This window comes from Pseudorasbora parva, chromosome 8 (assembly GCF_024679245.1).
Source record: "Pseudorasbora parva isolate DD20220531a chromosome 8, ASM2467924v1, whole genome shotgun sequence".
Classification (NCBI taxonomy): Eukaryota; Metazoa; Chordata; class Actinopteri; order Cypriniformes; family Gobionidae; genus Pseudorasbora; species Pseudorasbora parva.
This window is the reverse complement of record NC_090179.1, coordinates 36,048,673-36,072,458: the sequence shown is the minus strand read 5'-3', so window position 1 is coordinate 36,072,458 and position 23,786 is coordinate 36,048,673. Positions and strand designations below refer to the sequence as shown.

The 23,786-nt window shown below is 37.1% G+C and overlaps 1 protein-coding gene across 1 annotated transcript; it reads right to left on the bottom strand.

Annotated features, from left to right (window-relative positions):
* Positions 1 to 373: 373 nt before the first annotated feature.
* On the bottom strand, positions 374 to 22,592 carry c2cd3 (C2 domain containing 3 centriole elongation regulator). Its single transcript, XM_067451057.1, has 33 exons — positions 22,433 to 22,592; positions 21,893 to 22,159; positions 20,943 to 21,100; positions 20,605 to 20,795; positions 19,991 to 20,118; positions 19,487 to 19,613; positions 19,250 to 19,387; positions 18,958 to 19,105; positions 17,797 to 17,882; positions 17,401 to 17,595; positions 17,200 to 17,309; positions 16,988 to 17,106; positions 16,763 to 16,894; positions 16,221 to 16,685; positions 15,914 to 16,065; positions 14,848 to 15,091; positions 14,586 to 14,763; positions 14,323 to 14,506; positions 12,967 to 13,139; positions 12,730 to 12,865; positions 11,133 to 11,401; positions 10,442 to 10,522; positions 9,325 to 9,945; positions 8,344 to 8,637; positions 8,109 to 8,247; positions 6,462 to 6,526; positions 6,177 to 6,382; positions 4,214 to 4,347; positions 3,989 to 4,132; positions 3,116 to 3,306; positions 1,883 to 2,705; positions 1,497 to 1,605; positions 374 to 656 (listed from the first exon to the last, which is right to left on the bottom strand). Exons 1-33 carry the CDS (start codon positions 22,482 to 22,484, stop codon positions 525 to 527), a joined length of 6,591 nt encoding a protein of 2,196 aa, XP_067307158.1. The 5' UTR covers positions 22,485 to 22,592; the 3' UTR covers positions 374 to 524.
* Between the last annotated feature and the right edge of the window lie 1,194 nt (positions 22,593 to 23,786).

Genomic DNA, 23,786 nt, shown 5'->3' with positions numbered 1-23,786 from the left:
TTGAGTCTTTCAATTGATTCATCTGCTTTAAAAGAAGGTCAGCATGAGGTCCAGTTCCTTGATCAGACTCATCTCTCTAATTAGAGCTCATTAAACAGGCTGAGAGGGTAAAGAGAGGCTTTTGTCTGACCGTTGGCTTCTTTTGTCTCTGGATAATACTTTGGTTACATCACTGTCAGTGTGTCCTATTGTCTGCAGCAGCTCAAATTGGGCAATTTTCTCATCTGTCAGCTAAATGCTTAAAGCCTTTGAGCAGCTCAGTCTGACAGCTTTTACCTGCCAGTGCCACAGATAACTGCCAATGTAAAACTTAATAGTACGAACGAGACCTTTAATAACAATTATCTGTATTTGGAAATACATTTTATTACAAAAATAGTTTATTACTGTAAATAAAAAACTTTTTTAATGCTTACATTATTCAAAATTCCATATTGCATCATGTAAGAAATAAATAAGCATCAATATTTTAAATACAAACGTAAATGTAAAACAAGCACGTGCACATAAATCAGAAGAATGTACTAACTTTCTTCTGTAAACTTTGAAGCAAATATTTTTGCAATTCTTTTGGTCTCTTCACTCCTCTGCAATGGAGGGATGCTGGGTCTTGATCGAGGCATTCTTCGATATAGGTTTACAGGGTTTACAGTCTCCTAAATGAAAGAATTTTATAGAATAACCAAATCATAGCAGCTTAAAAAACACTTTAATTTTACAAATAAGAAATCATAGCAAGATTCCTGAACTTTTTTCATTGTGTTCACAAAATAAAGGTTAGTCTTATGGACCACATTTGAAAATCTATTCACTCATTAAATGATTTGACTAAGATGACTCTAAAAAGATGATTTATTTGTTTATTTTATGTATTTTTTTAAATCGCCGTAAATGGAACGTATATGACCAACAGATCGGATGGATGGATGGGTGGGCGAACAGAAAGGGAAAAAAAAGAAGGATAAAAATAAACCATCCTTGGACAGATTACAAGATTATCATCATTAACTAAAACTATTAAAACACATTTCTGGTAATAATATTAGTTAAAAAACAAACTGATTTCAGTTTATTGTCAATGAAACGCTTTTATTTTAAAGTTATTACAATTATTAACTGGAAATAAATTAAACCTAAATTTAAAACCAAAACTTAAATATAAATATAAACCTAATTAGCAATTTCTTTTTTTTCTTTTTTATGACAAAAGCCCAAAGTGATGGAAGCTAATTCAAACTATTAACAAAAGTATTATATATAAAAACTAAAATAACTGTCCTGGGAGCATCTCCACACATTCAGAACAGAAAATAATGATAAAGAAGAAAATGCATTAAATCAAGTATCTTCATTGCATTAATTAAATCTGAAAATGTTTTGTTTTATCTATAATATAATATACGTTTATTTTACCAAACGTTAGCAATAATTATCAAAAAAAATAAAAAAAATAAAAAAAAAAATAAAAAAAAATAATAATAATAGAGAGTACTCACAGATTCGGTTGTTGCTGATGGAAAGACAGGTGCCATCCTCAAAGCCCTCATGGAAGCCTCCAGATGGTGTGTAGACAAGAAGAAATTTGGAATCGCTACAGATTCTGAACTGCAAGGATGGGTTTAGCCAAAAATAACCCAGATATCATACATGGTAATAAAAGCAAGGGTATCCCCTGCCAATGTCAAATTTTTTAAACACTGCCCATAGACTTCCATTGTAAATTTACTTATAATGTAAGTCTATGAGGCAAGTGTCAAAGCTTTTTTGTTGTTTTTTACAAACTGAGGAACAGCATGACATTTTTCTGAGGTAATCAACAGCATGCCACATATGTAATCAAAAACATATGCTGTCTTGCGCCATATAAAGCTTAGAAGGATACGGTTTTGTTTTTCTCTCAAGACTTTTATCATCCGTATCTGAACCAGACTCTGCAGAAGGAGGCGAGTTTGGTTTCTCATCCCTTTCTTCAGGCCCACTGTTACTTAGGTCATAATCTTCAACCTCACTAATGCTAGAAAGAGCCCCGTCTCCATCCAGACCATCTGGAGAAGGCTGCTGTTCCCGATGATCTGTGGTGACAGCGCTTTCACTCCTAAATGTATCCTGATCATTATCAGATCCTTCACAGATTTCAGAGTTAGACACAATGCCATGTGATTCTGCAATCAGAGGCTGCGGGTTAACATCTGGAGCAAGTTCTCTGCTGTTTCTTTCCTCTCCCTGAGTGTGGACGGTGTCGTCATGAATGTGATGCTGCAGTAACTCCAGACTCTCCAGAGATCCCATATCTGGGTCAGACAGTAGGCTGGTCCAGGGACTGGTTCTGTCTGTGACTGAAGTGACCTCATTGAGTGTTCGGGGCTGTAATAAAGTTTCCTCAAAGTCTTCGTGCTCATCCTCATCTTTCTCCTCATCTTCATTAGATGAGAGATCGCTGGAGCTGTGATGGAGCTTTTCATCTTCAAGAGCAGCTGGTGACTGTCTGATGTCTGCAGGAGCAGGAAAGCTGACGGGCGAGATGCAATCTTCATCCTCCAACATCATATCTGTGTCTTTATGAAAGCGTGGCTCTATCTCACAGCTGTCACACTCTGATAATATCAGCCGATCAACCCCATAAGTTAACCGCTCATCAACCACATCAGGAGAGGTGAACCTTTTATGAGTAGTTGGTGCTTCTTCTGTCTGGTGTTCACTTAAGCCTGATATATAAAAAATACAGCATTTTAAAAAAATTCCCTTAAAGGTGCAGTGTGTAATATTGATACATAACTATGTTTTCAGTGGTGTAAAACGACCTTACATAATGAACTGTTATGTTTGTATTACCTTAGAATGAGCCATTTCTATCTATGTACACTGTGGGTCCCCTTACAGAAGTCGACATTTTGGGCCGCCATGTTTCTACAGTAGCCCTAAACGGACAAACTTCTCTACAGAACACTAATCACTCTCTGCGGTCTCAGATGATGACATCTTTGTCCTGTGTCGGCTTCTCTATGTGCTCCGAAGGGTAGGGTGAGCGGTTGAAAATCGCAACCTTACTTCTAGATGCCGCTAAAATGTACACACTGCACCTTTAAATAAACAGGAAATCGCATGAACAACCCACCTTTTATGATGTTATTGACCTCTCCCACCAGCTGACTGGACTTCAGTAGGAGTTGTGTCGTGTCCGTCTCGGAGTCCCTGTGCTCTTCCTGCCTGGAGGTTCCTCTCAGCTGGCTCAACTTTGGGAATGTTGGAGTGGACAACTTCCGGCTGAAATATCTTTGAATATCATCTAGCTCGCTGAGGTTTTTCCTTAAAATGCAGCACAAATTCCATTAGTAATCAAAATGACAGGAATTGGAATGAATTGCCAGTCCAAATAAAAACCTAAAAAAAAAATCTGATCATGTTAGATATTATCCATATATTGTTACAATCTTAGATAAAATGAGTTAAATAGCATAACAAACTAAAAAAGTATTTTATGCTCACCACAGCTGCATTTATTTAATACAGTAAAAAAAGTGTTATTGTGAATTATTACATACAATTTAAAAGTACTGTTTTCTGTTAATATATATTTAAAGCGTAATATATTCCTGTGATGTAAAGCTAACTAAAAAGCTAATTTTCAACATCATTACTCCAGTCTTCAGTATCACATCATACTTCAGAAATCATTCTAATATGCTGATTTAGAAACATTTCTTCTTATTATCAATGTTAAAAACAGTTGTGCTGCTTAATATTTTTGTGGAAACTGCTATCAGGATCATTTGATGAATATCAAGTTCAAAAGGACGTTAAAAAAAAAAAATAGAAATCATTTGTTACACTGTGGATATCTTTACTATTACTTATGATATGATTTCTCTAGCATTAAATCTCAGTCTTTGAATGCTATTTGTAATACATGTGATGAAGCTGGACTCTGATAATTATCTGATGTGACATCTTAACAGTTCAGACAGGAAGCGGAGGACAGTGTGGCTACCTGAGGGCAGAGAAGAGTGTTGAACTGGATGGGTGGGAATCTCCAGCCAAGGAGGAACAAGATGCTTTCTCGCCCTCATGCAAAGTCTGATGGAATATTCTTATGTTGTCCATGTGCTCGTCGTGGCGATCTGTCACGCTGGATCTGAAAAACATCCTCAAAGGTATTACTTCAGATAGTAAATCTGATAAGGCAGATTCTATACCATTTTCCCTGAATTAATACCTGTCAGAGAGCAGTCTTTCTAACTGCTCAGGAGGACTGTTGATCCTCTGCTCTGAGAATCGACTAATGTGGCTGGGGAAGCTGCTGTACGTAGCTGTTGTTTGATAGCAGAGTGGAAGTGCACTAAAGAGAGCCTGCAAAAGACAATCATCATCATCATGTGTGACAACAGTATTGACATTTTCAGGTGAAAAAAAACCCCAGGTTATTTATTTTTATACACTACCGGTCGAAAGTCTGGAATAATTAAGAATGTTTTATGTTTTTGAAAAAAGTATTTTATGCTCATCAAGGCTGAATTGATTTGATCCAAAATACAGTACAAAAGTAAAATATTTGAATATATTTCAATATGTAATATTTTCAATATCATCACTACAGTCTTCCGTGTCACATGATCCTTCAAAAATATTTATAATAAACTGATTAGCTGCTCCGTTATCATCAATTATTATTGATGTACCCCATCACTGGACCCTTGCTGGATCCTCTTCAATTTGCCTACAGAGCAAACAGGTCTGTGGATGATGCAGTCAACATTGGACTGCATTATATCCTGCAACATCTCGACAGACCTGGGACTTATGCAAGGATCCTATTTGTGGACTTCAGTTCGGCCTTTAATACCATCATGCCTGATCTCCTCACAGCCAAACTGACCCAGCTCTCCATACCATCCTCAATCTGTCAATGGATCTCTAGCTTCCTGACAGACCGGCAGCAGCGAGTGAGACTGGGTAAACTCACATCCAGCACTCTTACAATCAGCACTGGCGCCCCCCAGGGGTGCGTTCTCTCCCCACTGCTCTTCTCCCTGTACACCAATGACTGCACTTCTAAAGACTCCTCTGTCAAGCTCCTGAAATTTGCAGATGACACCACTGTCATCGGCCTTATCCAGAATGGTGATGAGTCTGCTTACAGACTGGAGGTTGAACAGCTGGCTGTCTGGTGCAGTTATAACAACCTTGAGCTGAATGCGCACAAAACGGTGGAGATGATAGTGGACTTCAGGAGGAACAGCCCAGCACTCCCCCCACTCACCATCATGAACAGCACTGTGGACGCAGTGGAGTCATTCAGGTTCCTGGGAACTACCATCTCTCAGGACCTGAAGTGGGACAATCACATTGACTCCAATGTGAAAAAGGCTCAGCAGAGACTGTACTTCCTTCGTCAGCTGAGGAAGTTCAACCTGCCACAGAACCTGCTGATTCAGTTCTACTCAGCTGTCATTGAGTCTGTTATATGCACCTCCATCACTGTATGGTTTGGTTCAGCTACCAAATCAGACATCAGGAGACTGCAACGTACCATCCGGACTGCAGAGAGGATTATTGGTGCCCACCTGCCAACCCTCCAGGACCTGTACTCTTCCAGTGAGGAAGAGAGCGGGTAAAATCATCACAGACTCCACTCAACCCGGACACCTCCTGTTTGAACTGTTACCATCAGAACGGCTACTCCGATCGCTGGCCACTAGAACATCTAGGCATAGGAACAGTTCCTTCCCACAGGCCATTTCCGTCTTGAACAGTTAATTAAAAAAATTCCTTGTGTGTGAAAGGCACACTTGGCAATAAAGCTCTTTCTGATTCTGATGCTCACTAGTTCTTATTTTTATAAATGGTGAAAAGAGTTTTGGCTGCTTTATATATTTGTGGAAACTGATACATGTTTCCAGGATGCTCTGGTGAATAGAAAGCATTAGAACAGCATTTATTTGAAATAGAAATCTTTTGTAACATTATAATAGTTGTATTGTCATTTTAAATCAATGATTTAATGCGTCCTTGCTTATTAAAAGTATTAATTTCTTCTTTTTTCCCCCTTTTTTTACTCACTTAACCCAAACTTTTAAATTGTTTCCACAAAAATATCAAGTAGCACAAAACTGTTCTCAACATTGATACAAAAAATTCAAATGTTTTCAGCAAAAAAACAAAATCCATTAATGGCTTACACTTGAGTCTGGAGCAACAGTCTCATGGGCCATCTGTCTCTGTGCCCGGAGGTCATGTACTGCCCTCAGAGGAGACACAGACACCTTTAGCTGTCCCTGACACTGCCCGCTGAAATCGGTGATGTTATACCAGCCACAAACTGACTGGAATCCCGACAAAAGCGGCGACAGGTCAACAGACACAAATCCAATCACCCGCTCGACCTCTGCAAAGGAAAATACATTGTAAAACTAGCCGTTTAAATTTTCTGAAGAAAATTGTGGATGATTGCTATGTGTCTTTACCTCCTTTATGCCAAACTTTAAAAACCAAGGACTGCTGGGGATCCAAAAGTAGTTCCTTCGAAAGTCTGAAAACAAGAACAGTCATGTATTTATGTCCTTTTCACATTTCCAGGGTTCACAGAAGTGGAAGTCGCCATAGCCCAACTTCTAAAGTGGTGATCGGGAGACAACTGTTGCGTCTCCATTTGACAGAGAACAAAATCCAGAATAGAATTTCTGAGATTGATTACATTGGTTACATCCCATAATTGTTGTTTTAGAAATACTACTTTAACTAGCTAGTACATTGTAAATATAATATAATAAAATATAATACATATAATAGGAATACCCTCACCTAGAGGATTATTAGGAACACCATACTAATAATCTGTTTGATCCCCTTTCGCCTTCAGAACTACCTTAATTCTACGTGACATTGATTTAACAAGGTGCTGAAAGCAATCTTTAGAAATGTTGGCCCATACTGATAGGATAGCATTTTGCAGTTGGTGGAGATTTGTGGGATACACATCCAGGGCACAAAGCTCCCGTTCCACCAAATCCCAAAGATGCTATATTGGGTTGAGATCTGGTGACTGTGGGGGCCATTTTAGTACAGTGAACTCATTGTCATGTTCAAGAAACCAATTTGAAATGATTCAAGCTTTGTGACATGGTGCATTATCCTGCTGGCAGTAGCCATCAGAGGATGGGTACATGGTGGTCATAAAGGGATGGACATGGTCAGAAACAATACTTATGTAGGCCGTGGCATTTAAACGATGCCCAATTGGCACTAAGGTGCCTAAAGTGTGCCAAAAAACCATCCCCCACACCATTACACCACCACCACCAGCCTGCACAGTGGTAACAAGGCATGATGGATCCATGTTCTCATTCTGTTTACGCTTAATTCTGACTCTACCACCTGAATGTCTCCACAGAAATCAAGACTCATCAGACCAGGCAACATGTTTCCAGTCTTAAACTGTCCACTTTTGGTGAGCATGTGCAAATTGTAGCCTCTTTTTCCTATTTGCAGTGGAGATGAGTGGTACCCGGTGGGGTCTTCTGCTGTTGTAGCCCATCCGCTTCAATGTTGTGCGTGTTGTGGCTTCACAAATGCTTTGCTGCATACCTCGGTTGTAACGAGTGGTTATTTCAGTCAAAGTTGCTCTTCATTCAGCTTGAATCAGTCGGCCCATTCTCCTCTGACCTCTAGCATCAACAAGGCATTTTCGCCCACTGGACTGCAGCATACTGGATGTTTTTCCCTTTTCACACCATTCTTTGTAAAACTTAGAAATGGTTGTACGTGAAAATCCCAGTAACTGAGCTGATTGTGAAATACTCAGACTGGCCCGTCTGGCACCAACAACCATGCCATGGTCAAAATTGCTTAAATCACCTTTCTTTCCCATTCTGACATTCAGTTTGGAGTTCAGGAGATTAGCTTGACCAGGACCACACCCCTAAATGCATTGAAGCAACTGCCATGTGATTGTTTGATTAGATAATTGCATTAATGAGAAATTGAACAGGTGTTCCTAATAATCCTCTAGGAGAGTGTACATTGTAAATATAAATTATTTTTTTAATGATTTTTTTAAATACATATACACACAATACACATAAGAAATGTCAAATGGGTTTAAATGGGTTTACCGGCATTCATGCTGGTGGTCCCACACAGGGCAGTCACTATCTTTGATCAATTCTGTGGTCACTGCGCCTGGGGCATCGGCGGTGGCGTAAGAAACACAGCAACTAGGCAACCCTCCTCCCCGCTCAGCCAGAGGACAACCTGAGGATGACAACAGCATTTTAATATCATCAAGTCAAGGTACTTACAAATGAGAATAAGGCAAAAAAAAAAAAAAATCACTGAGGTGATTTCTACCCTTCAGACTCAGATGCATGGCTCTGTCCACAGTAACGTTGGCTATGAAGGTGTCCTCATTGTTGACTTCTGGTGGAGAATCAGAGCTCATGGCTGATTTGATGAGCTGTTTGCTGGGGGATTGAGATTGTCTAGACTGCACTGTCGTGGGGAGGACTTCTTCCCCCTCGTCTTCTCCTGAACCGTCGAGCTCCTCAATGGCTTGAGGTACAGAGTCTGTGGTCACAGTGATATGGACTCTTACAGCAGCACCACTCAGGTTTACAGCAGAGCGCTTGAACAGAGGAAAAACACCTACCACGACAAAGAAACAGGCATTAGCTAGAGATGAAATAAAGATTGCATGTAACAAAAATATTTAATTAGATATGAGCAAAGGACATATCATTGAAAAGAAGATTTTCATTGAGATGAAATGAGATGAGAGTAGTGGCAAACAAAAACACATTTTGGACAATGCTATGCTTCCAACTTTGAGGGAAGAGTTAGGGGAAGGCCCAATTTCTATTCCAGCATGACTATCCGTGTCTGAACTCACAAAAACGCTACTAGATAAATGGTCAAAATTTATCACACAAATACTTCAAACTCCCTGTTTGAGTAATGGTCAGGCATCCCAATACTGTTGGCCATAGTGTATATTAAAAATTGAAAACAATTTTAGTTATTTTAAATTGTAATAATATTTCACAATATTGCTGTTTTACTAAATTTTTGTTAAATAAATGCAGCCTTTTTTATTTTAATCTTACCAACCCAAAACCTTTGAATGATAGTGTATTTTTAACATTTTCTTTTCTTGCAATTTTCTATAATTCAGCAGTAGCATTCTCTCAAAAGAATGTGCCTTTATTGGTGTAAAAATATATCAAATATAAACGGTCATGTAAACCTAAATTACAATTGTTTTGACTAATATTATAGTAGTAATAAAATGTAGCCCCTTTACAGGTAAACAACCAAAAGATCAAATAACTCTACCACTGATTGTTTGATGGTGCTTCAAGGTCCCAGCAAGAGTAGAGAGATCCACAAAGGCAGAGCCAACCAGACGGTCAGCATTATGAGGCCGGACTCTCTTCTCCTTCCCAAAGGCCACCCACAACTGCACCTCCAGCCTCTCCTCCCTCAGGTACCAGAGCAGGGGTTGAGTCCTTCTCAACACCACACTTCTGCTCCCCTGAAATGCCACCGTGGCTAAACCCACTTCTCCTTCACTCTTTTCTGGAATAGGATGTCTAAGTTCTGAGCAGAAGGTCTGCTGGTTGTACAGTTTGTATCTGTAGTAGCAGTAGGTTGAACGCTGTAAGTCTTCATGTCCCGGCAGCAGCAGGCAATGGATGGGCAGCCATGCCCTAGGTATGGAAAGTGAAAATGCTAGAGACTTTGGGCTTTCTTCCAAAGTCTCTTCGTCCTCTATATCAGCCTCTTCTTCACTGTCTTGCCCCACGTCCCATCCGAGTCCACGGGCCGAACTGATTACTCGCTCTCTATCTGCATGATGGGAAAAACTGATGGAGATTTCAAGCCCTCCTGCTGAAGTCAGACTGTCCGGTGATGTTATACTTTGAGGTAGCGAGAGACTGTACCAGCCAGATAAACCTGTAAGATATACATACACATTAAAAAAATGTGATTATTCATATCTTATTAATAATCAATACCTTCATATCATAGTTAAATAAATACAATTAAATAACAAAAATATGGCCAAGTAAAAGATACATTTTTTTAATACTAAAATGTAAAAAATAATAAATGATATTCTATATAAATTAACAATATAATATAAACATCAATCAAACATTTAAATACTTTCATGCCATAAATAAATAAATAAATAAATAAATAAAACAATTTCCAAATCAAGGGACATTTCTAAATGCTAAAATGTAAATAAAAAATGTAATATTATATATATATATATATATATATATATATATATATATATATATATATATAAATAATTCAACACACACACACACACACACACACACACACACACACACACAATATTATATAATTTATTCAATATTATATATATAAATCAATATCATATAATGAATTCAATATTTTTTCAAATTCAATATTTTCATACCACTTCTTTTATGAATCAAATCTGCAAGCTTAATTTTCACAGTGCCCAAGACAGCATCCTTTGATCTTCTTGTGTCGATCACTACAATGAGATAAAAGAAACTTACAGTACATAGCATTTACAGTGCTGAAATGGAGTGATCATACTAGAAATTTTAAAGTAAATATTAAAATGATACTAAACAGTAAGTATAAAATGGTAAATGGTAAACGGACTGCATTTATATAGCGCTTTTAACAGACCAATGGCCATCCAAAATGCTTTACATCTTGCCTCACATTCACCCATTCACTCTCTTGTTCACACACAGACGGTGGTGTAAAGTTGTAAAGGTCAAGATGTAAAGGTAAAAAAAAAAAAAACTTTGATTTAAATGTTTGTAAAAATATGATTAGCTAACAGGAAAAATGTAATTTCCAAAATAATTCTGATTCACTAAAGTAATAGACGCTTCATATTTTCAACTGGCATACCCGCCCGCTCATTATTATATATTTTTTTTAATTCCTTACAACACAGAACTACTCCCACACAAATCTTTTGCAAGATGAGATTATATAATGAATGGCTGCATGTCCTGTTTTTGTGGAGTCATTTGTAACCTAAACTTCAAAGCATCCTTGACAGAAGTGTGTCATGACAAAATGATATCTCCTCATATCAGTCTACCTTTCCAAGTTGGTTAACTCACTTTTGCGCGTGTCTCTGTTGTAAATGGTGAAGACGGCCACTGCCTCCTCCAGGAGTTCAGCAAGACTGACACTCTCCCCGCTGTCTCTCTGCACCAGCAGGTTACAGCAGAACTGTGCGTGATGTTCAAACTCTGGGCAGAAACTTTTGGCCGCCACACGTGTGCTTCGAACCTCACTCTCCGGCAGGAAGGACAACTGCATGGTGATGAAGGAGTTGAGCCCCACTTCAGAGTAATACTGCAGCGAGCTGTCTGTATCTGCAAGAACTCTGAGAAACAATAGAAAGATGCTAAATAAAACATATTGTAAACATGTAATGCTTTTTTCTGAGTTTCTATTTACACCAAATGCAAATAGTGCCTTTTGATGGCAAGCGCTATTTACACTAGCTCCGCCCAACAATGCCTGGTTGGGCCACACAAGATTTAAAAGCATGTAATTAATATTTACACATATTGCAAAGAACTGCTATAACAAGTTGTAAACAGAATATATCACTATTCTCACTTGATTTAAATGGCATTGCTTAGAAAATGCTGCTATTGTCACTTGTAAATGTGCAAAAAGAATTAGGGCTGTATTATATGACAATATATATAAGATGGATAAAAAGTCTATCGTTTCATATTATGCGCTATCTTTTATTTCATGGTGTCACAAAATGCATTGTTTACGGCAATACTTTTTTTATCATTCGGATGACTTTTTTTATCAATCGTACACACCACCGTAAGAATGCAGGCAGAAACGTGAATAAAAAAATAATAACAACATGGAGAGTGAAGGTGAGACAGAACCGGGTGGCTCCGAGCAAGAGTCTGTGCTCAATATAAAGATACATATCCAATGGTCTAAAATTGCTTGAATGTCCAAACTGGCAAGCCTTAAAACACATACAATTGACAAAGTTTACTAAAGACGCAAGTAAAAGTGATCTGACTTCAGGGCGCGCGTTGTTAGAGAAGCGACTCGGCTCGCTTTGTCAAAGAAAACAGCTTGCGAGCACTGAAGTTCCATGTTTCCATATTGATGTTATTGAATGGTGTAAAATCACTTGAATGTTCAAACTGGCAAGCCTTTAAACACATACAATTGACACACTTCCGTGAGGACGCTGTCTGCATGTGTTGACTCTGTGTTTGAGTTCACCAGTTGCTTCCATGCCGCTGACCGGACAAGGTGGAGTCACGTGACTACACACGCTGTAGTATGTTTTTAAGGGGAAGATATTAAGAGGATTAAACACTTATAAATGAATGGAGTAAAAAAATGCATATGAACTCCTTCGCAACATCTTTAAGGCTAGTCAGTAAATGGCCACTGTTATGATAGTCTAATGTCGTTGCATTGGAAAAAGTGTTTATAAAACTTTATTCTGAAATAATTTACTAACAGTTGCACAAAAGTCTGGACCTTAACCCAATTGAGCACATTTCATTTTAAGTTATGAAGCTTGTGGGATATTTTAATGGTACAAAGATCTCTAATATGTTGAAAGATCAAGGCAAATATGAGTTCTCACCCATTTAAATCAATGTACTCAAGTTAGACTGATGTGTGGAAAGCATTTGGAGTAATTTGAATAGATTGACTCACTTGGCTGCAGCTTGCAGCCCGGCTGCTCTGTGCACCTGCACAACAAGTATCACTCTGCGGGAGGGCACAACCCCACTCTTCACTCCGACACTCCTCATTGGTCGAGACTTGTACTGAACGCTCACTTCAAGCAGCCCTACAGGCAAGTAAAGACAAAAATAGATTTTTTTTGTAACATAAGCTTCAAATTCATATTATACTCTATATATTATCTGTATGCCTTAGGCATTCAATTACCAGGGGACTGAGGCTGCGTGTCAACAGGTCGGTCAGTTCTTGGTACCAGAGGGAGGGAGAAAAGTTGTGCATCGGTTTGACCCTGTTTCTGCATGGTTACCATTGCACACAGTTTGGACATGGGGAGCAATCCTCTGGCTACTAGCTGATCTCTCACATTTGGATAATAATACCTGAAAAATATTTTCAGTAGGCCCGTAAGTTATATTTTCAAACAAATAATTGCCAAATAAAGAAGACATGGTTTTAAAGGCTACAATATTATATATATATTATATATATATATATATATATATATATATATATACATACACATACATACATACATACATACATGTGCCGATATCAATTTTTCATGTTGCGATTAATTGCGAAGCTTTTATCACGGTATACAATATATTAACACGATATTGAAATAAGTTGCAAAAAAAGTGTTGCCATAGCATAACAGCTTTAAGAACAATTTTTGTAATAACAAAAATAACTGAATGTTTAAATACAATAATACAATGCACCAAAAATATATAAATATTAATATAAATTAAATATAAATATATAAAAATATATACAGCTGTGAAAAAAATTAAGAGAAATCAATGTTAAGTGGTCTCTTAATTTTTTCCATAGCTGTAAAAGTACAATTTTCAAACAAATTAAAGTGCAAATTAGGCTATAAAGAACAACAGGTAACAAATTACAATAAGGTCTCATTATTTAATGCATTAACTAAGATTGAGCAAAAGCTACATTTGTTACAGAAAGTATAATGTTTTTGGTAATGTTAGTTAAGAAATACTGATCATTGTTAGTTTTATCTTAGGTCCATTAAAAAAGTTATTTTGTTATTAAACAGTAACTAAGAAATTAACATTACATTTTTCATTGTCAGTTTGGTAATAATGAATTAACATGTTAACTAACGAAGTCGTATGTCTTTTGGACAAATAATCCAAAAAATTCTAATCATTAGGGCATGTTGTAGTCCAGATTAAAACAATGTTTAAGTTTGAAAATAAATAGCCTATTAAGTCTTTAAGTATTAAGAATTTGGTGCTGAGCCTGTGATGAACAACATTGAGATTACAAAAAACGAATGGCTGTTTTAAAAACTCCTTCACTGGCGCGGTTGCATTTCATTTGTACATAAAATGTGAAAGCAAATTAATTAATTAATTAAAATATTAACAAATAAGAGATGTTTTAAAATACCAAAATATATACATAAATAAATATTGAAAAACAAAAGAATAGTTAACACATTTTTAAATGTTAAGTAGTAAAAATGTAAATAAAAGTGTCCAAGAAGAAATACATTAAAACTTAAGACTCAAGCTACAAGTTCTACATTTACTGTACCTGCACCAAACTTCAAACTGCACTCCTCCTCCATTCCTTAGTCCCTGATTGGCCAGTGAGCTTAGCAGTATTCTTTGCACTGGGAAGTCAGGAGGAGTCAGCAGGACATGAGTCTCATTATGTCCAAACACAGGGTCAGGCACACAGAGAGTGGTCTCAGTGCGGTATGCCTTGAGGTCCACATCTGTGAAAAATAAATTAGGTTGCGCTAAATGGAAAAAGACTTTAAGCCGTCTGATGCAGTAAGCAAGAAAAAGACTTACTGCTCTCAACAACATGGAGGTCCATGTCCTCTTTCGACTCATTTTGTGCAGGGAAGGAGTACTGTATGTAACAGTCAGCCTCTCCCCATACTGTGGACTGCAGAGGCGTCAGACCCTTCACTCGCTCTACTCGGATCATGAAGACATGTTCACTCAGAACATCTGCAATGTTACTGGCCTAAAAAAGAACATTGATTAGAAACAATTTAAGCTTAATTTTTAAGTAATAGTGCTGCTTTCATGAATTTTAAAGTGAACTTGCCTTGGTTTCTAGATGTGGCCGGTGGTCTAACATGTGAGCAGGTCGAGTCATGGGCGACACGTGGGCCAGCTCGTCATCTCTCATCCGCTGCAGTGCCGTGATCTGCTGTGCTAGACCCATTGCTAGACACACCCTTAGGCTTCCACGAGTGCTGCCAGTGAATACGTCAACCACGGGCATATAGCTGTCCACTCCAACCACTGGATACTGAGACTGCAAGAGCAGCTCAGAAATCTTAGGGTCTCTGAAGACAAAGACAATATTATTTGTTATATCATGAATTAGCTTTTATTTTTATATTTTCGCTTTTCACGTTCATTTTAGTTTATGTTTTAGTAATTTTGTTGTGTGCATTTGTAATTATTTTTTTTTAAATTTTCTATTTATTTTTATTTCCAGTTTTAGTTTCAGTAAAATTATGTTCCATATTATTTTTTATATCATGAATTAGCTTTTATTTTTATATTTTCGCTTTTCACGTTCATTTTAGTTTATGTTTTAGTAATTTTGTTATGTGCATTTGTAATTATTTTTTTTTAAATTTTTCTATTTATTTTTATTTCCAGTTTTAGTTTCAGTAATTTAAGAAGTTCAACTTAAACTTATTTTATTTCAATAAGCTGTCAAGGCAACATTTCTATTTTTTTCATCTAATAATTCTATTTGATTTTATTTCAATTAAAGAAAATTATTTTAAATAGCTTTATTTAATGGTAGCTTTATTTAATGGTATTTAATGGTTCACATGTTTAATACTAATATATTTTTTATTATTGTCATCATTATTATTTAACATAATACATATTTTTTTTACATATATAACATTATATGTTTTTCACATATGTATGATAGTAAATGTTAACAAAATACAATAATAATTATACTATATATAAAAAATGTCAAAGATAAAGTTATACATATATCACACACACACACACACACACACACACACACACACACACACACACACACACACACACACACACACACACACACACACACACACACACACACACACACACACACACACACACACACACACACACACACACACACACACACACACCTGAAGGACATGTAGAACTGGTGGAGAGGTAGTTTTGCTAAACCAAGAAGTTTATCATGATCTGAGCCGCTGGCCCTCAACCAAACTTCAATGACCATCATGTTGTTCTTCATTCTCTCCAACAGTTTGCTGGTCAGTGCGATTGGAGCCACCTATATCATGTAATAATTGGGTTAAAAACAAATAACATACATGAACCAGATTTTCACAATTTCTAAATATTGTACTATATGATTCCTGATGATTTCCATCCCTGGCTAATGGCTAAAGCCTGTGAACTTTCCTCAATTCTCCATTTTGCACAAACCTGAATAAAGCTGAATGTTGGATGTTTATGACCCCAGCTCACTGTAGATCGAGCAGTTTCATTGGATTCAAGGAGCTTACAGTTCAAGTAGATATTGGGCTGCAACGGTGCACAGTTAAAATCTTTCCCATCAGGCACCATGAGCAACATATGAAGCAAAATCTCAGTGTCTTTCAATTCCTGCCGCAGATGCTCATGAAGAGAGCTCTGGTATCTGACATGTGGTGATGTGGATGGAGATCTGGTTGGAGGTATCAGGATACTCTGCACTTCATTAACACCTGCACAAGGAGACGGGTCTCTCCTGTGGTCGCTCACAAATAAACCCTTCTGCCCACCATGCTCCTCAGTCAGATGGGAAGAGAGAGGTCTTTGTGGACTTGTGGAGAGGTCTTTGTGCTTGTGCTTAGCAGGTCTCTTTTTGGTGGAGAAATCATTCTTGTCTGCTGCTAACTCAAATGAAACCTTTAAAAACAAAGAACATGCTGAAGTACAGAACAAATTGCTGGGTTCAATAACATCTCTTCTGAATGATGCATTACCTTCAGAGGACCAACTGCCTGTTTATCAGTGTTTCCATCCGGTCTTTGAACAGGCAGGGCAGCAGAAATGTTCAGAGATTCACTCTGGATCATGGATCTCAGAGGAAACACTGCTGACCCAATGAGAATGGGCTAAACAACAAATAAGACACATAAAACCATCGATTGTTTTTTTTGGTGTGTTTGATGTGTGTATATTTTGTGGTAGGCACACACTGCACTTACCGTCTTTTGAAGACTATTTCTGGAATAGATCTTGAATATGATGTTCATATCACACCACTGTTTAATAGATGACCTACTGAACCTCACTGGAAACAAACATTGGTGCTGAAACGCCACCACTAAAAACAAAACAAAAATGAATCATCAGATTCTTACGGTACTTCTTGGTTAAACTCTGTTTTGTTGAAGTTCCCTAAAATTAATGTACTCACCGCCCTCTATTACTTTACTAGAGACAACTTTTGTAATCTCTGAAGGTACTTGACGAACATCCTCATACCCAGCAGAGACCAATGGAAAGAGGTACTCTACAATATAAAAGCTAGATAGACAGGACAAGTCAGGTTAGTTTTAACAAACAATCTATCTATATGAATATGAATATCTGATATGAAATATCCTAAATGTCGTACCATTTCTTTGTGGTGAGGGGGCGAGGCGGTCTTCCTTTTCTAGAGAGACTTCTTGAAGCACTCTCAGTGGGAACTTTCAACTCACTGATGGTAAGCCTGGCAAAACGAATATCTTCAAGCAAAGATATTTTATCCATGCTAAGTCCAGAGAGATCATCTCTTGCTTCTGAATGCTGCACATCATCAGAGTCAAGCCTTCCAAAAATAAAGGCAATTTACACAACAGCAGATATGCACAAATTATTTTAAACTGTATTATGTTCTGCACCTTTACCCTGATGTGAATACATTTTCATATGTGTTTATTATTAATCTTTAATCTTTTTAAATGTATTTTTTCTTTAAACTTCAGCATATTGAGTGTTGAGCATTGCTTTCTGCATTAGTGCAACTGACCGGGCCTTTTTAGCTAAAGTTGTGTGTGCTGGCTTCCCTACTGGGCCTTTCTTCGGATGGTCCTCTTCCATAGATTCATTTGATATCTGAATAGGAAAAAAATTAAGAATTATGAAGTTTTATGACTAGAGTGCCCATATTATAATATTTTTAAGGCACCTAATTTTGTTTTGGAGGTCTCCTACCTACAATACGTTTACATGCATCCAAGAAAAAAAAAAACCCTTTCATTTTCTCAAAGTATACATTGCAGCATCACCTAATTTCTCACAGTGTCAGAAACAGTTATTGTGAATGCTTCCAAGCAAACTCTGGTGTGGTTCGAATTAAATATTAACAACATGGACCAAAGGCAAAAACAGGACATGATGTCACAAGATGTGACTCGAAAAAGAACAGAATGCTCAACCAAACCTATTTTTTTCTCATCATCGCAACATTGCGTACAGGAATCAGAACCGCATCTCCTTCCTGCTGCTGTTTTGACTCCTTTACAGAAGCACTTCACAAGTTGTCAGCTCCATCATATGTATGCACACACAGTGATCGCAATTAGCCCCGCAATCAGCATTGTTTTGGAAGTGCCGTCACAACATACATCTGTAGGTTTATTCTTAAAAAAATGACACTGTGAATGCTAAGCATTTTTTGAACAAAAAATGTGGACACACCCTCTCTCTAAAACCGTATCTCTAAACCCCTCCTCAGAGAGTCTACACATCTCTCTGATTGGTCAGATGGCCCAATCTGTTTTGATTGGTCTACTGCTTACAGCACGTGTCAGAAACCATTACGATATCTGGATTTAAGCTCTCCCTCAGCACTTGTAAACACAGTGATATGAACAGTAACGATGGAGTCGGCTTTCCTATATCAATTTAAGCCTGAGTAAAAACTATGTAGGTATGAACGGAAAGTAAAATTGGAATTACTGACAACTCGTATCAGGCAACCCAGAATCGCATCTTTCTTTTGGGAGACAATAACTCCATTTATCACGCACTAGGCTCTTTGAAACTCTGCAGAACTTTTACTGTACATTCACAAACAGCTATATTACACACTACATGAAAGGTAATATCCAAAGAAAAAAAAAAAAAAAATAGGGGCACTTTATAGGAAACTATGTAATAGTGTTTTGTGTTACACTGCATGGCTTACAGGAGCTTTGTAGAAGAGGTTCTCCAGAAGACTCTGATCATATTGAGGGTCATTGAGCTCGCTGTCCATAAGCACACTACTGTGATCAGAAACAGAATCTGGGAGAGAACCCTCGCCGTCCCAGAACTGCAGTACAGATCCATTAACACTGAGGAACAAAACCATTATAAATATTAAAATGTATATTTTGCAAACACAGACAAAAACCATTAAGCTCACTCAAAAAGATTTCCAGATTTCCTTCATGTACCTTTTCTTCACTTCACCTATAGGTAACATTAGCCTTGATTACCTTCCCAGCAGCAGATCCACTGCCATGTCCTCTGTGTTGACTCTATTATGGCTTGGTTCTTCAAGATCCTGAGCAGGATGGTGGAGGTCCGATTGAAGGATGTTCTCCAGAAACTGTCCTGACGAGGGCCTATCTGGCCTTTTGGAGGAAGATGATGTTTAACACTATTTATCATAAATGTACTATCGTCTATTTTGACTTCTCAATGGTATGTAAATGAAACAGAAGTGTTCATACAAAGCATCAATGTTGTCTTTAAAGATGGTCAGGGGAACATCCTTCAGAGGAACATCTGACTCCACGTCAGACTTTAAGGCTGAAACCACCATGGCATTTCGGAGTTTGCTACCACGCTCCAGAAGAACTGGAAAATAAATAAATAAAAGTAAAATATATCACAAATAGTTAAAGTATATTAATTAACTAATTACTGTCACATGAATATAAATATGAGAGCTGTCTGGTCTTTTTGTCAACAGATTTCACAACAGCTGCAAACATGTCTAAAGAAACATTTCTAACCAGTATTGTTAATTATTCTGAACACATTTAAAAGAAGAACTCAGGGTCAATCAGCAGAATTTGGTAATATGAATTTAGTGATTGGCAGATGATCCTTTAATTTGACCAAAGCTTAAAAATTACTTGTGATAAAAAGCATTTCAGTCAAACCTTTGCTACATTCAACAATATTGTCCATGCAATGTTTTAAATTCAGAGAATCAAGTAGATGTGTTTTACCTGACAAAAGGTCAACAGGTGTATGGCTATTTGCTGGGAGATTATGGGCAGAAGCAGGTTTAGGTTTTCCAGTGGAAGCAGCTGGCATGACATTACCACTTTCTTGAAAATACAAGTAATCTTTCCCTCTAAAACAAGAATATTGAGAGAAAGAAAAAAACAACAGTTTTGCTGTTAACTAAAGCAAAATCTGTAAAAAAAAAAATTCATGAATTGAAATAAAATATAAACATTAGAGGATTTTTTTTTTACCTGGCCACTAACTAAAATAAAATACATTTATGTACTGACATAAAAAAACTCTTAAAAAAACAAAGACAAAAGCACAGAAGAAACATAAGAATAAAATAAATATTAATTAATACTATTATTAATTAAGTAATTGTTAATACTATGAACTATTATTAACAAATAATAATACTATATTCTTTAATTAACACTGATGATAACTTAATTTCAAATAATTCAAACATTTTTCACTTAACTCTTTTTATCAAATGAAATCAGTCATAAGGATGAATGTTGTTGTAGCAGAAGAGCATGTCATTTCAGTGATCTAGTTTGTTCCACACTGTTCATTCTACAATCAAATCATCCAAAACATAAAAGCAAACCTGGGCATGTGACCGGAGCTGCTGCCTGCTGTCTCCTTCACACTCGGGACAGCCTGATCCAGAGATGGCAATACAGGCATGTTCTGGTCACTCTTTCCTCCAGGGGCCTGTGCGTCGAGGCTTATATCAGTCGTGGGGACTGAACTACTGCTGTCATATCCTTCTGTTAATGCTTCCAGTGCAAGCGTGACCTACAGTGCACGTGAAACAATAACACATGTTTAAAATGAGGGGGAAAAAAGAGTGAAAAACAAACAAACAAACAAACAGTGGATTTGATCGGCTGAATGAATGCAAAGTCAGCTGAGCTCAATCTTACAGCTGAGCATCTCACCAACCTGAAGCTCGCCAAGTTTTTCTGATGTTGGCGAAACAAGTGTGAAATATCCATTTATGGAGTGAGACAAAGAGAGCCGGGCAATCCCAGGAATTTGAGCTCGAGCTATAGGCAAATGATCAACCTTTGTAAGAACATCCAGCACCAATGAGCCCATATCTGTGAACAATCAAATATTATATTAAGTTATGAATCATATGATAAATAAATCTAATGTAACAATGTAAAGTTAAAGAGACGGTTCACCCAAAAATTAAAATTCTCTCATCATTTAGTCACCCTAATGCCATCCATGATGTTTATGGTTTTCTTTCTCCATATAAACACAAATTAATTTAACAGAAAAAAATCCGATAATTGGAAATCCATCCTTATGAGTTTATATAATACATGTGAATGGGTGTCATTTGGTTCACGCTTCAAAAAGCAAGTGTTCGCACGAGAAATGCTGATCCTTTATGCTTCCACATTACTTTTCACGCGAACTTCACGACACACTTATGGCACGTTTCACAACATCCCATCCATGAACGCTCATTTGACAGCTGACCAGAAGCAATAGTTTATAAAAAGATAAGCGATTGCTTATCTTATTAGATATTAGATTTTTTTTACACACACACACCTATTGTTTTGCTTCAGAAGACACTGGGTCATCCGGATTACTGTCACAATCACAGTATGTGGTTTTTCAAGCATCAAACAAACAACACCAACTCACTAGCATTATATGTGAGGAGAGATTGACTATATTCCTAAAAATCTTGTGTGATTATCCGAAGAAAGAAATTGATATATGTGTGGGATGGCATGAGGGTGAGTAAATGATGAGAGAATTTACATTTTTTGGTGAACTCTCCCTTTAAATAGGTTTCTCTAAAAAGGGACTGCCAACAATCAACCATTAAAACACACAATCATATATGGATCCGTATAGCAACCAAGTCTAACCTGTCAAATAAGACGTCAGCTGTTTCGGTCCACATCGAATTGGAAAGCGGGCTGTTGATTTAACCCCTTTCTGTTCAACATGTCCATCTCTAGGCCTAAAGTAGGTGCCATTGGAAGACTCTCCCCACCATTTGAGCCTGATCAGAGTCACAGGAGGAGGTCTGATGATGGTCCACAGCACTTTACTCACTGTCACTCTCAGAAAACATCTCAGCTGGCCTTCTACCAGAGGAGGAATACTGGTGGATGGAGACACATCACTGAGCACTGCAGAGTGTGGAGATCAAGAAAGAGATGAAGTTTATACATGACAAGAAGCCATTTCAAACAAACTAATTCGTGTTTAATGCGCGAAAAAAAAAGCAAAAAAAGCACCAGTCTGTCTCAAAACTGACTGTCCGGCAAACGCTGCCCTAAACATGCTGTCTAAGTAGTCAGCTCCATATGTTTTGAGACACAGCTTTTGTCCTCACAAGGGTTACGAGATTTTAAATCTCTTTTAAAGACTGTTGGATTAGCATTAGCACTAATGTAACTCACCTTTTTTTCTGTTGCTTACACCCTTTGAGGGCTTAACCTTTTTGTTTTTCATTCCTCACATCGAGAGTGCACTTAACAATATTACTTATGAATTAAAACTTACACTTTGTTGACAGTTGCGTTAACAAACATAATAATACCGCTGAGCAACGGCACGACCAATCAGAGCCCTGAACAACTTCTTCTCTTTGCTTTGACGATCAGTCGCAGGATTTTCTAGCGCCGCTAAAGGAATTATGTGGAATTACGTGTAATAACAAGGGAACAAAAACTGATAAATCGGTTAACCAAAATGTTAAAATTACATTATAGTAATCCAAAAATGACTAATTACACTTATACAGTTCATAATTATATGTACACTTACATTAACTAATATAATAAAGAATATACAATCGGAACATTCAAGGAAATGTTGCTTATGATGTAATGCAAAATTAATAAGGCAGGCATTATCTGATACTTCTACTAATATAGTTTCATGCAAAAATTAAATAGGCACATTCAAGGTCATTTTGTTCATATTTTGCAAAGTTAATTGGACAGGCGTTACATCTGACACTTCGACTGTAAACAGTAATAATAGTACTTTCATGAAACATTTAAGGTAATTTTGTTTATAATATGATGCAGTTAATAAGGTAGGCTTTAAAGGGTTAGTTAAGGCAAAATTAAAATTCTGCCATTAATTACTCACCCATGTTGTTCAAAACCTGTGTGACTGTTCATTATCAGAACACAACTGAAGATTATTTTAATGTAAACTGAGAGCCTTCTGTCCCTCCATTGAGAGCTGTGCAACTACTACTTTGAAGCTTCAAAAAGTTCATAGATTGTGAATCTAATCCATATGAATCGCGAGGTTTAGTCCACATTTTCTGAAGACTCAATCGCTTTATATGATGAACGGATTTCATTTAAGCTAAGGACTCAAAATATATAGTGTAAAAAATAATAAAACCTTATAATTTAACCTGGTTGATGAATCCTTATAGTGCACTTCAACTCACTGGCTGTGCTGTTGCTCATTGCTGTTTGCATTTGGAAAAATGTAGCTCTGTAACAAAATAAGCAGTCAACAACCCAGACAACTCAGTTCCTGTACAATTAGTCAATTTGTTGCAGATGATTTCTTATTATTGAAACCTGATACAGGCATCTTAAAGACAAGCATGGAGTAGAGTAAAAGTACTAACCCACAAAGCAGTTAATATTGCTGATAAAAAAACCCTCATTAATTTAAATGAAAATGAAAACAAGTTTAAATACCAACACTGAAATACAAAGTTAACGCTAAACATAAAAAAGCTATGTAGCAAACTACATAAACTACTAATAATTAAATTAAAACTAA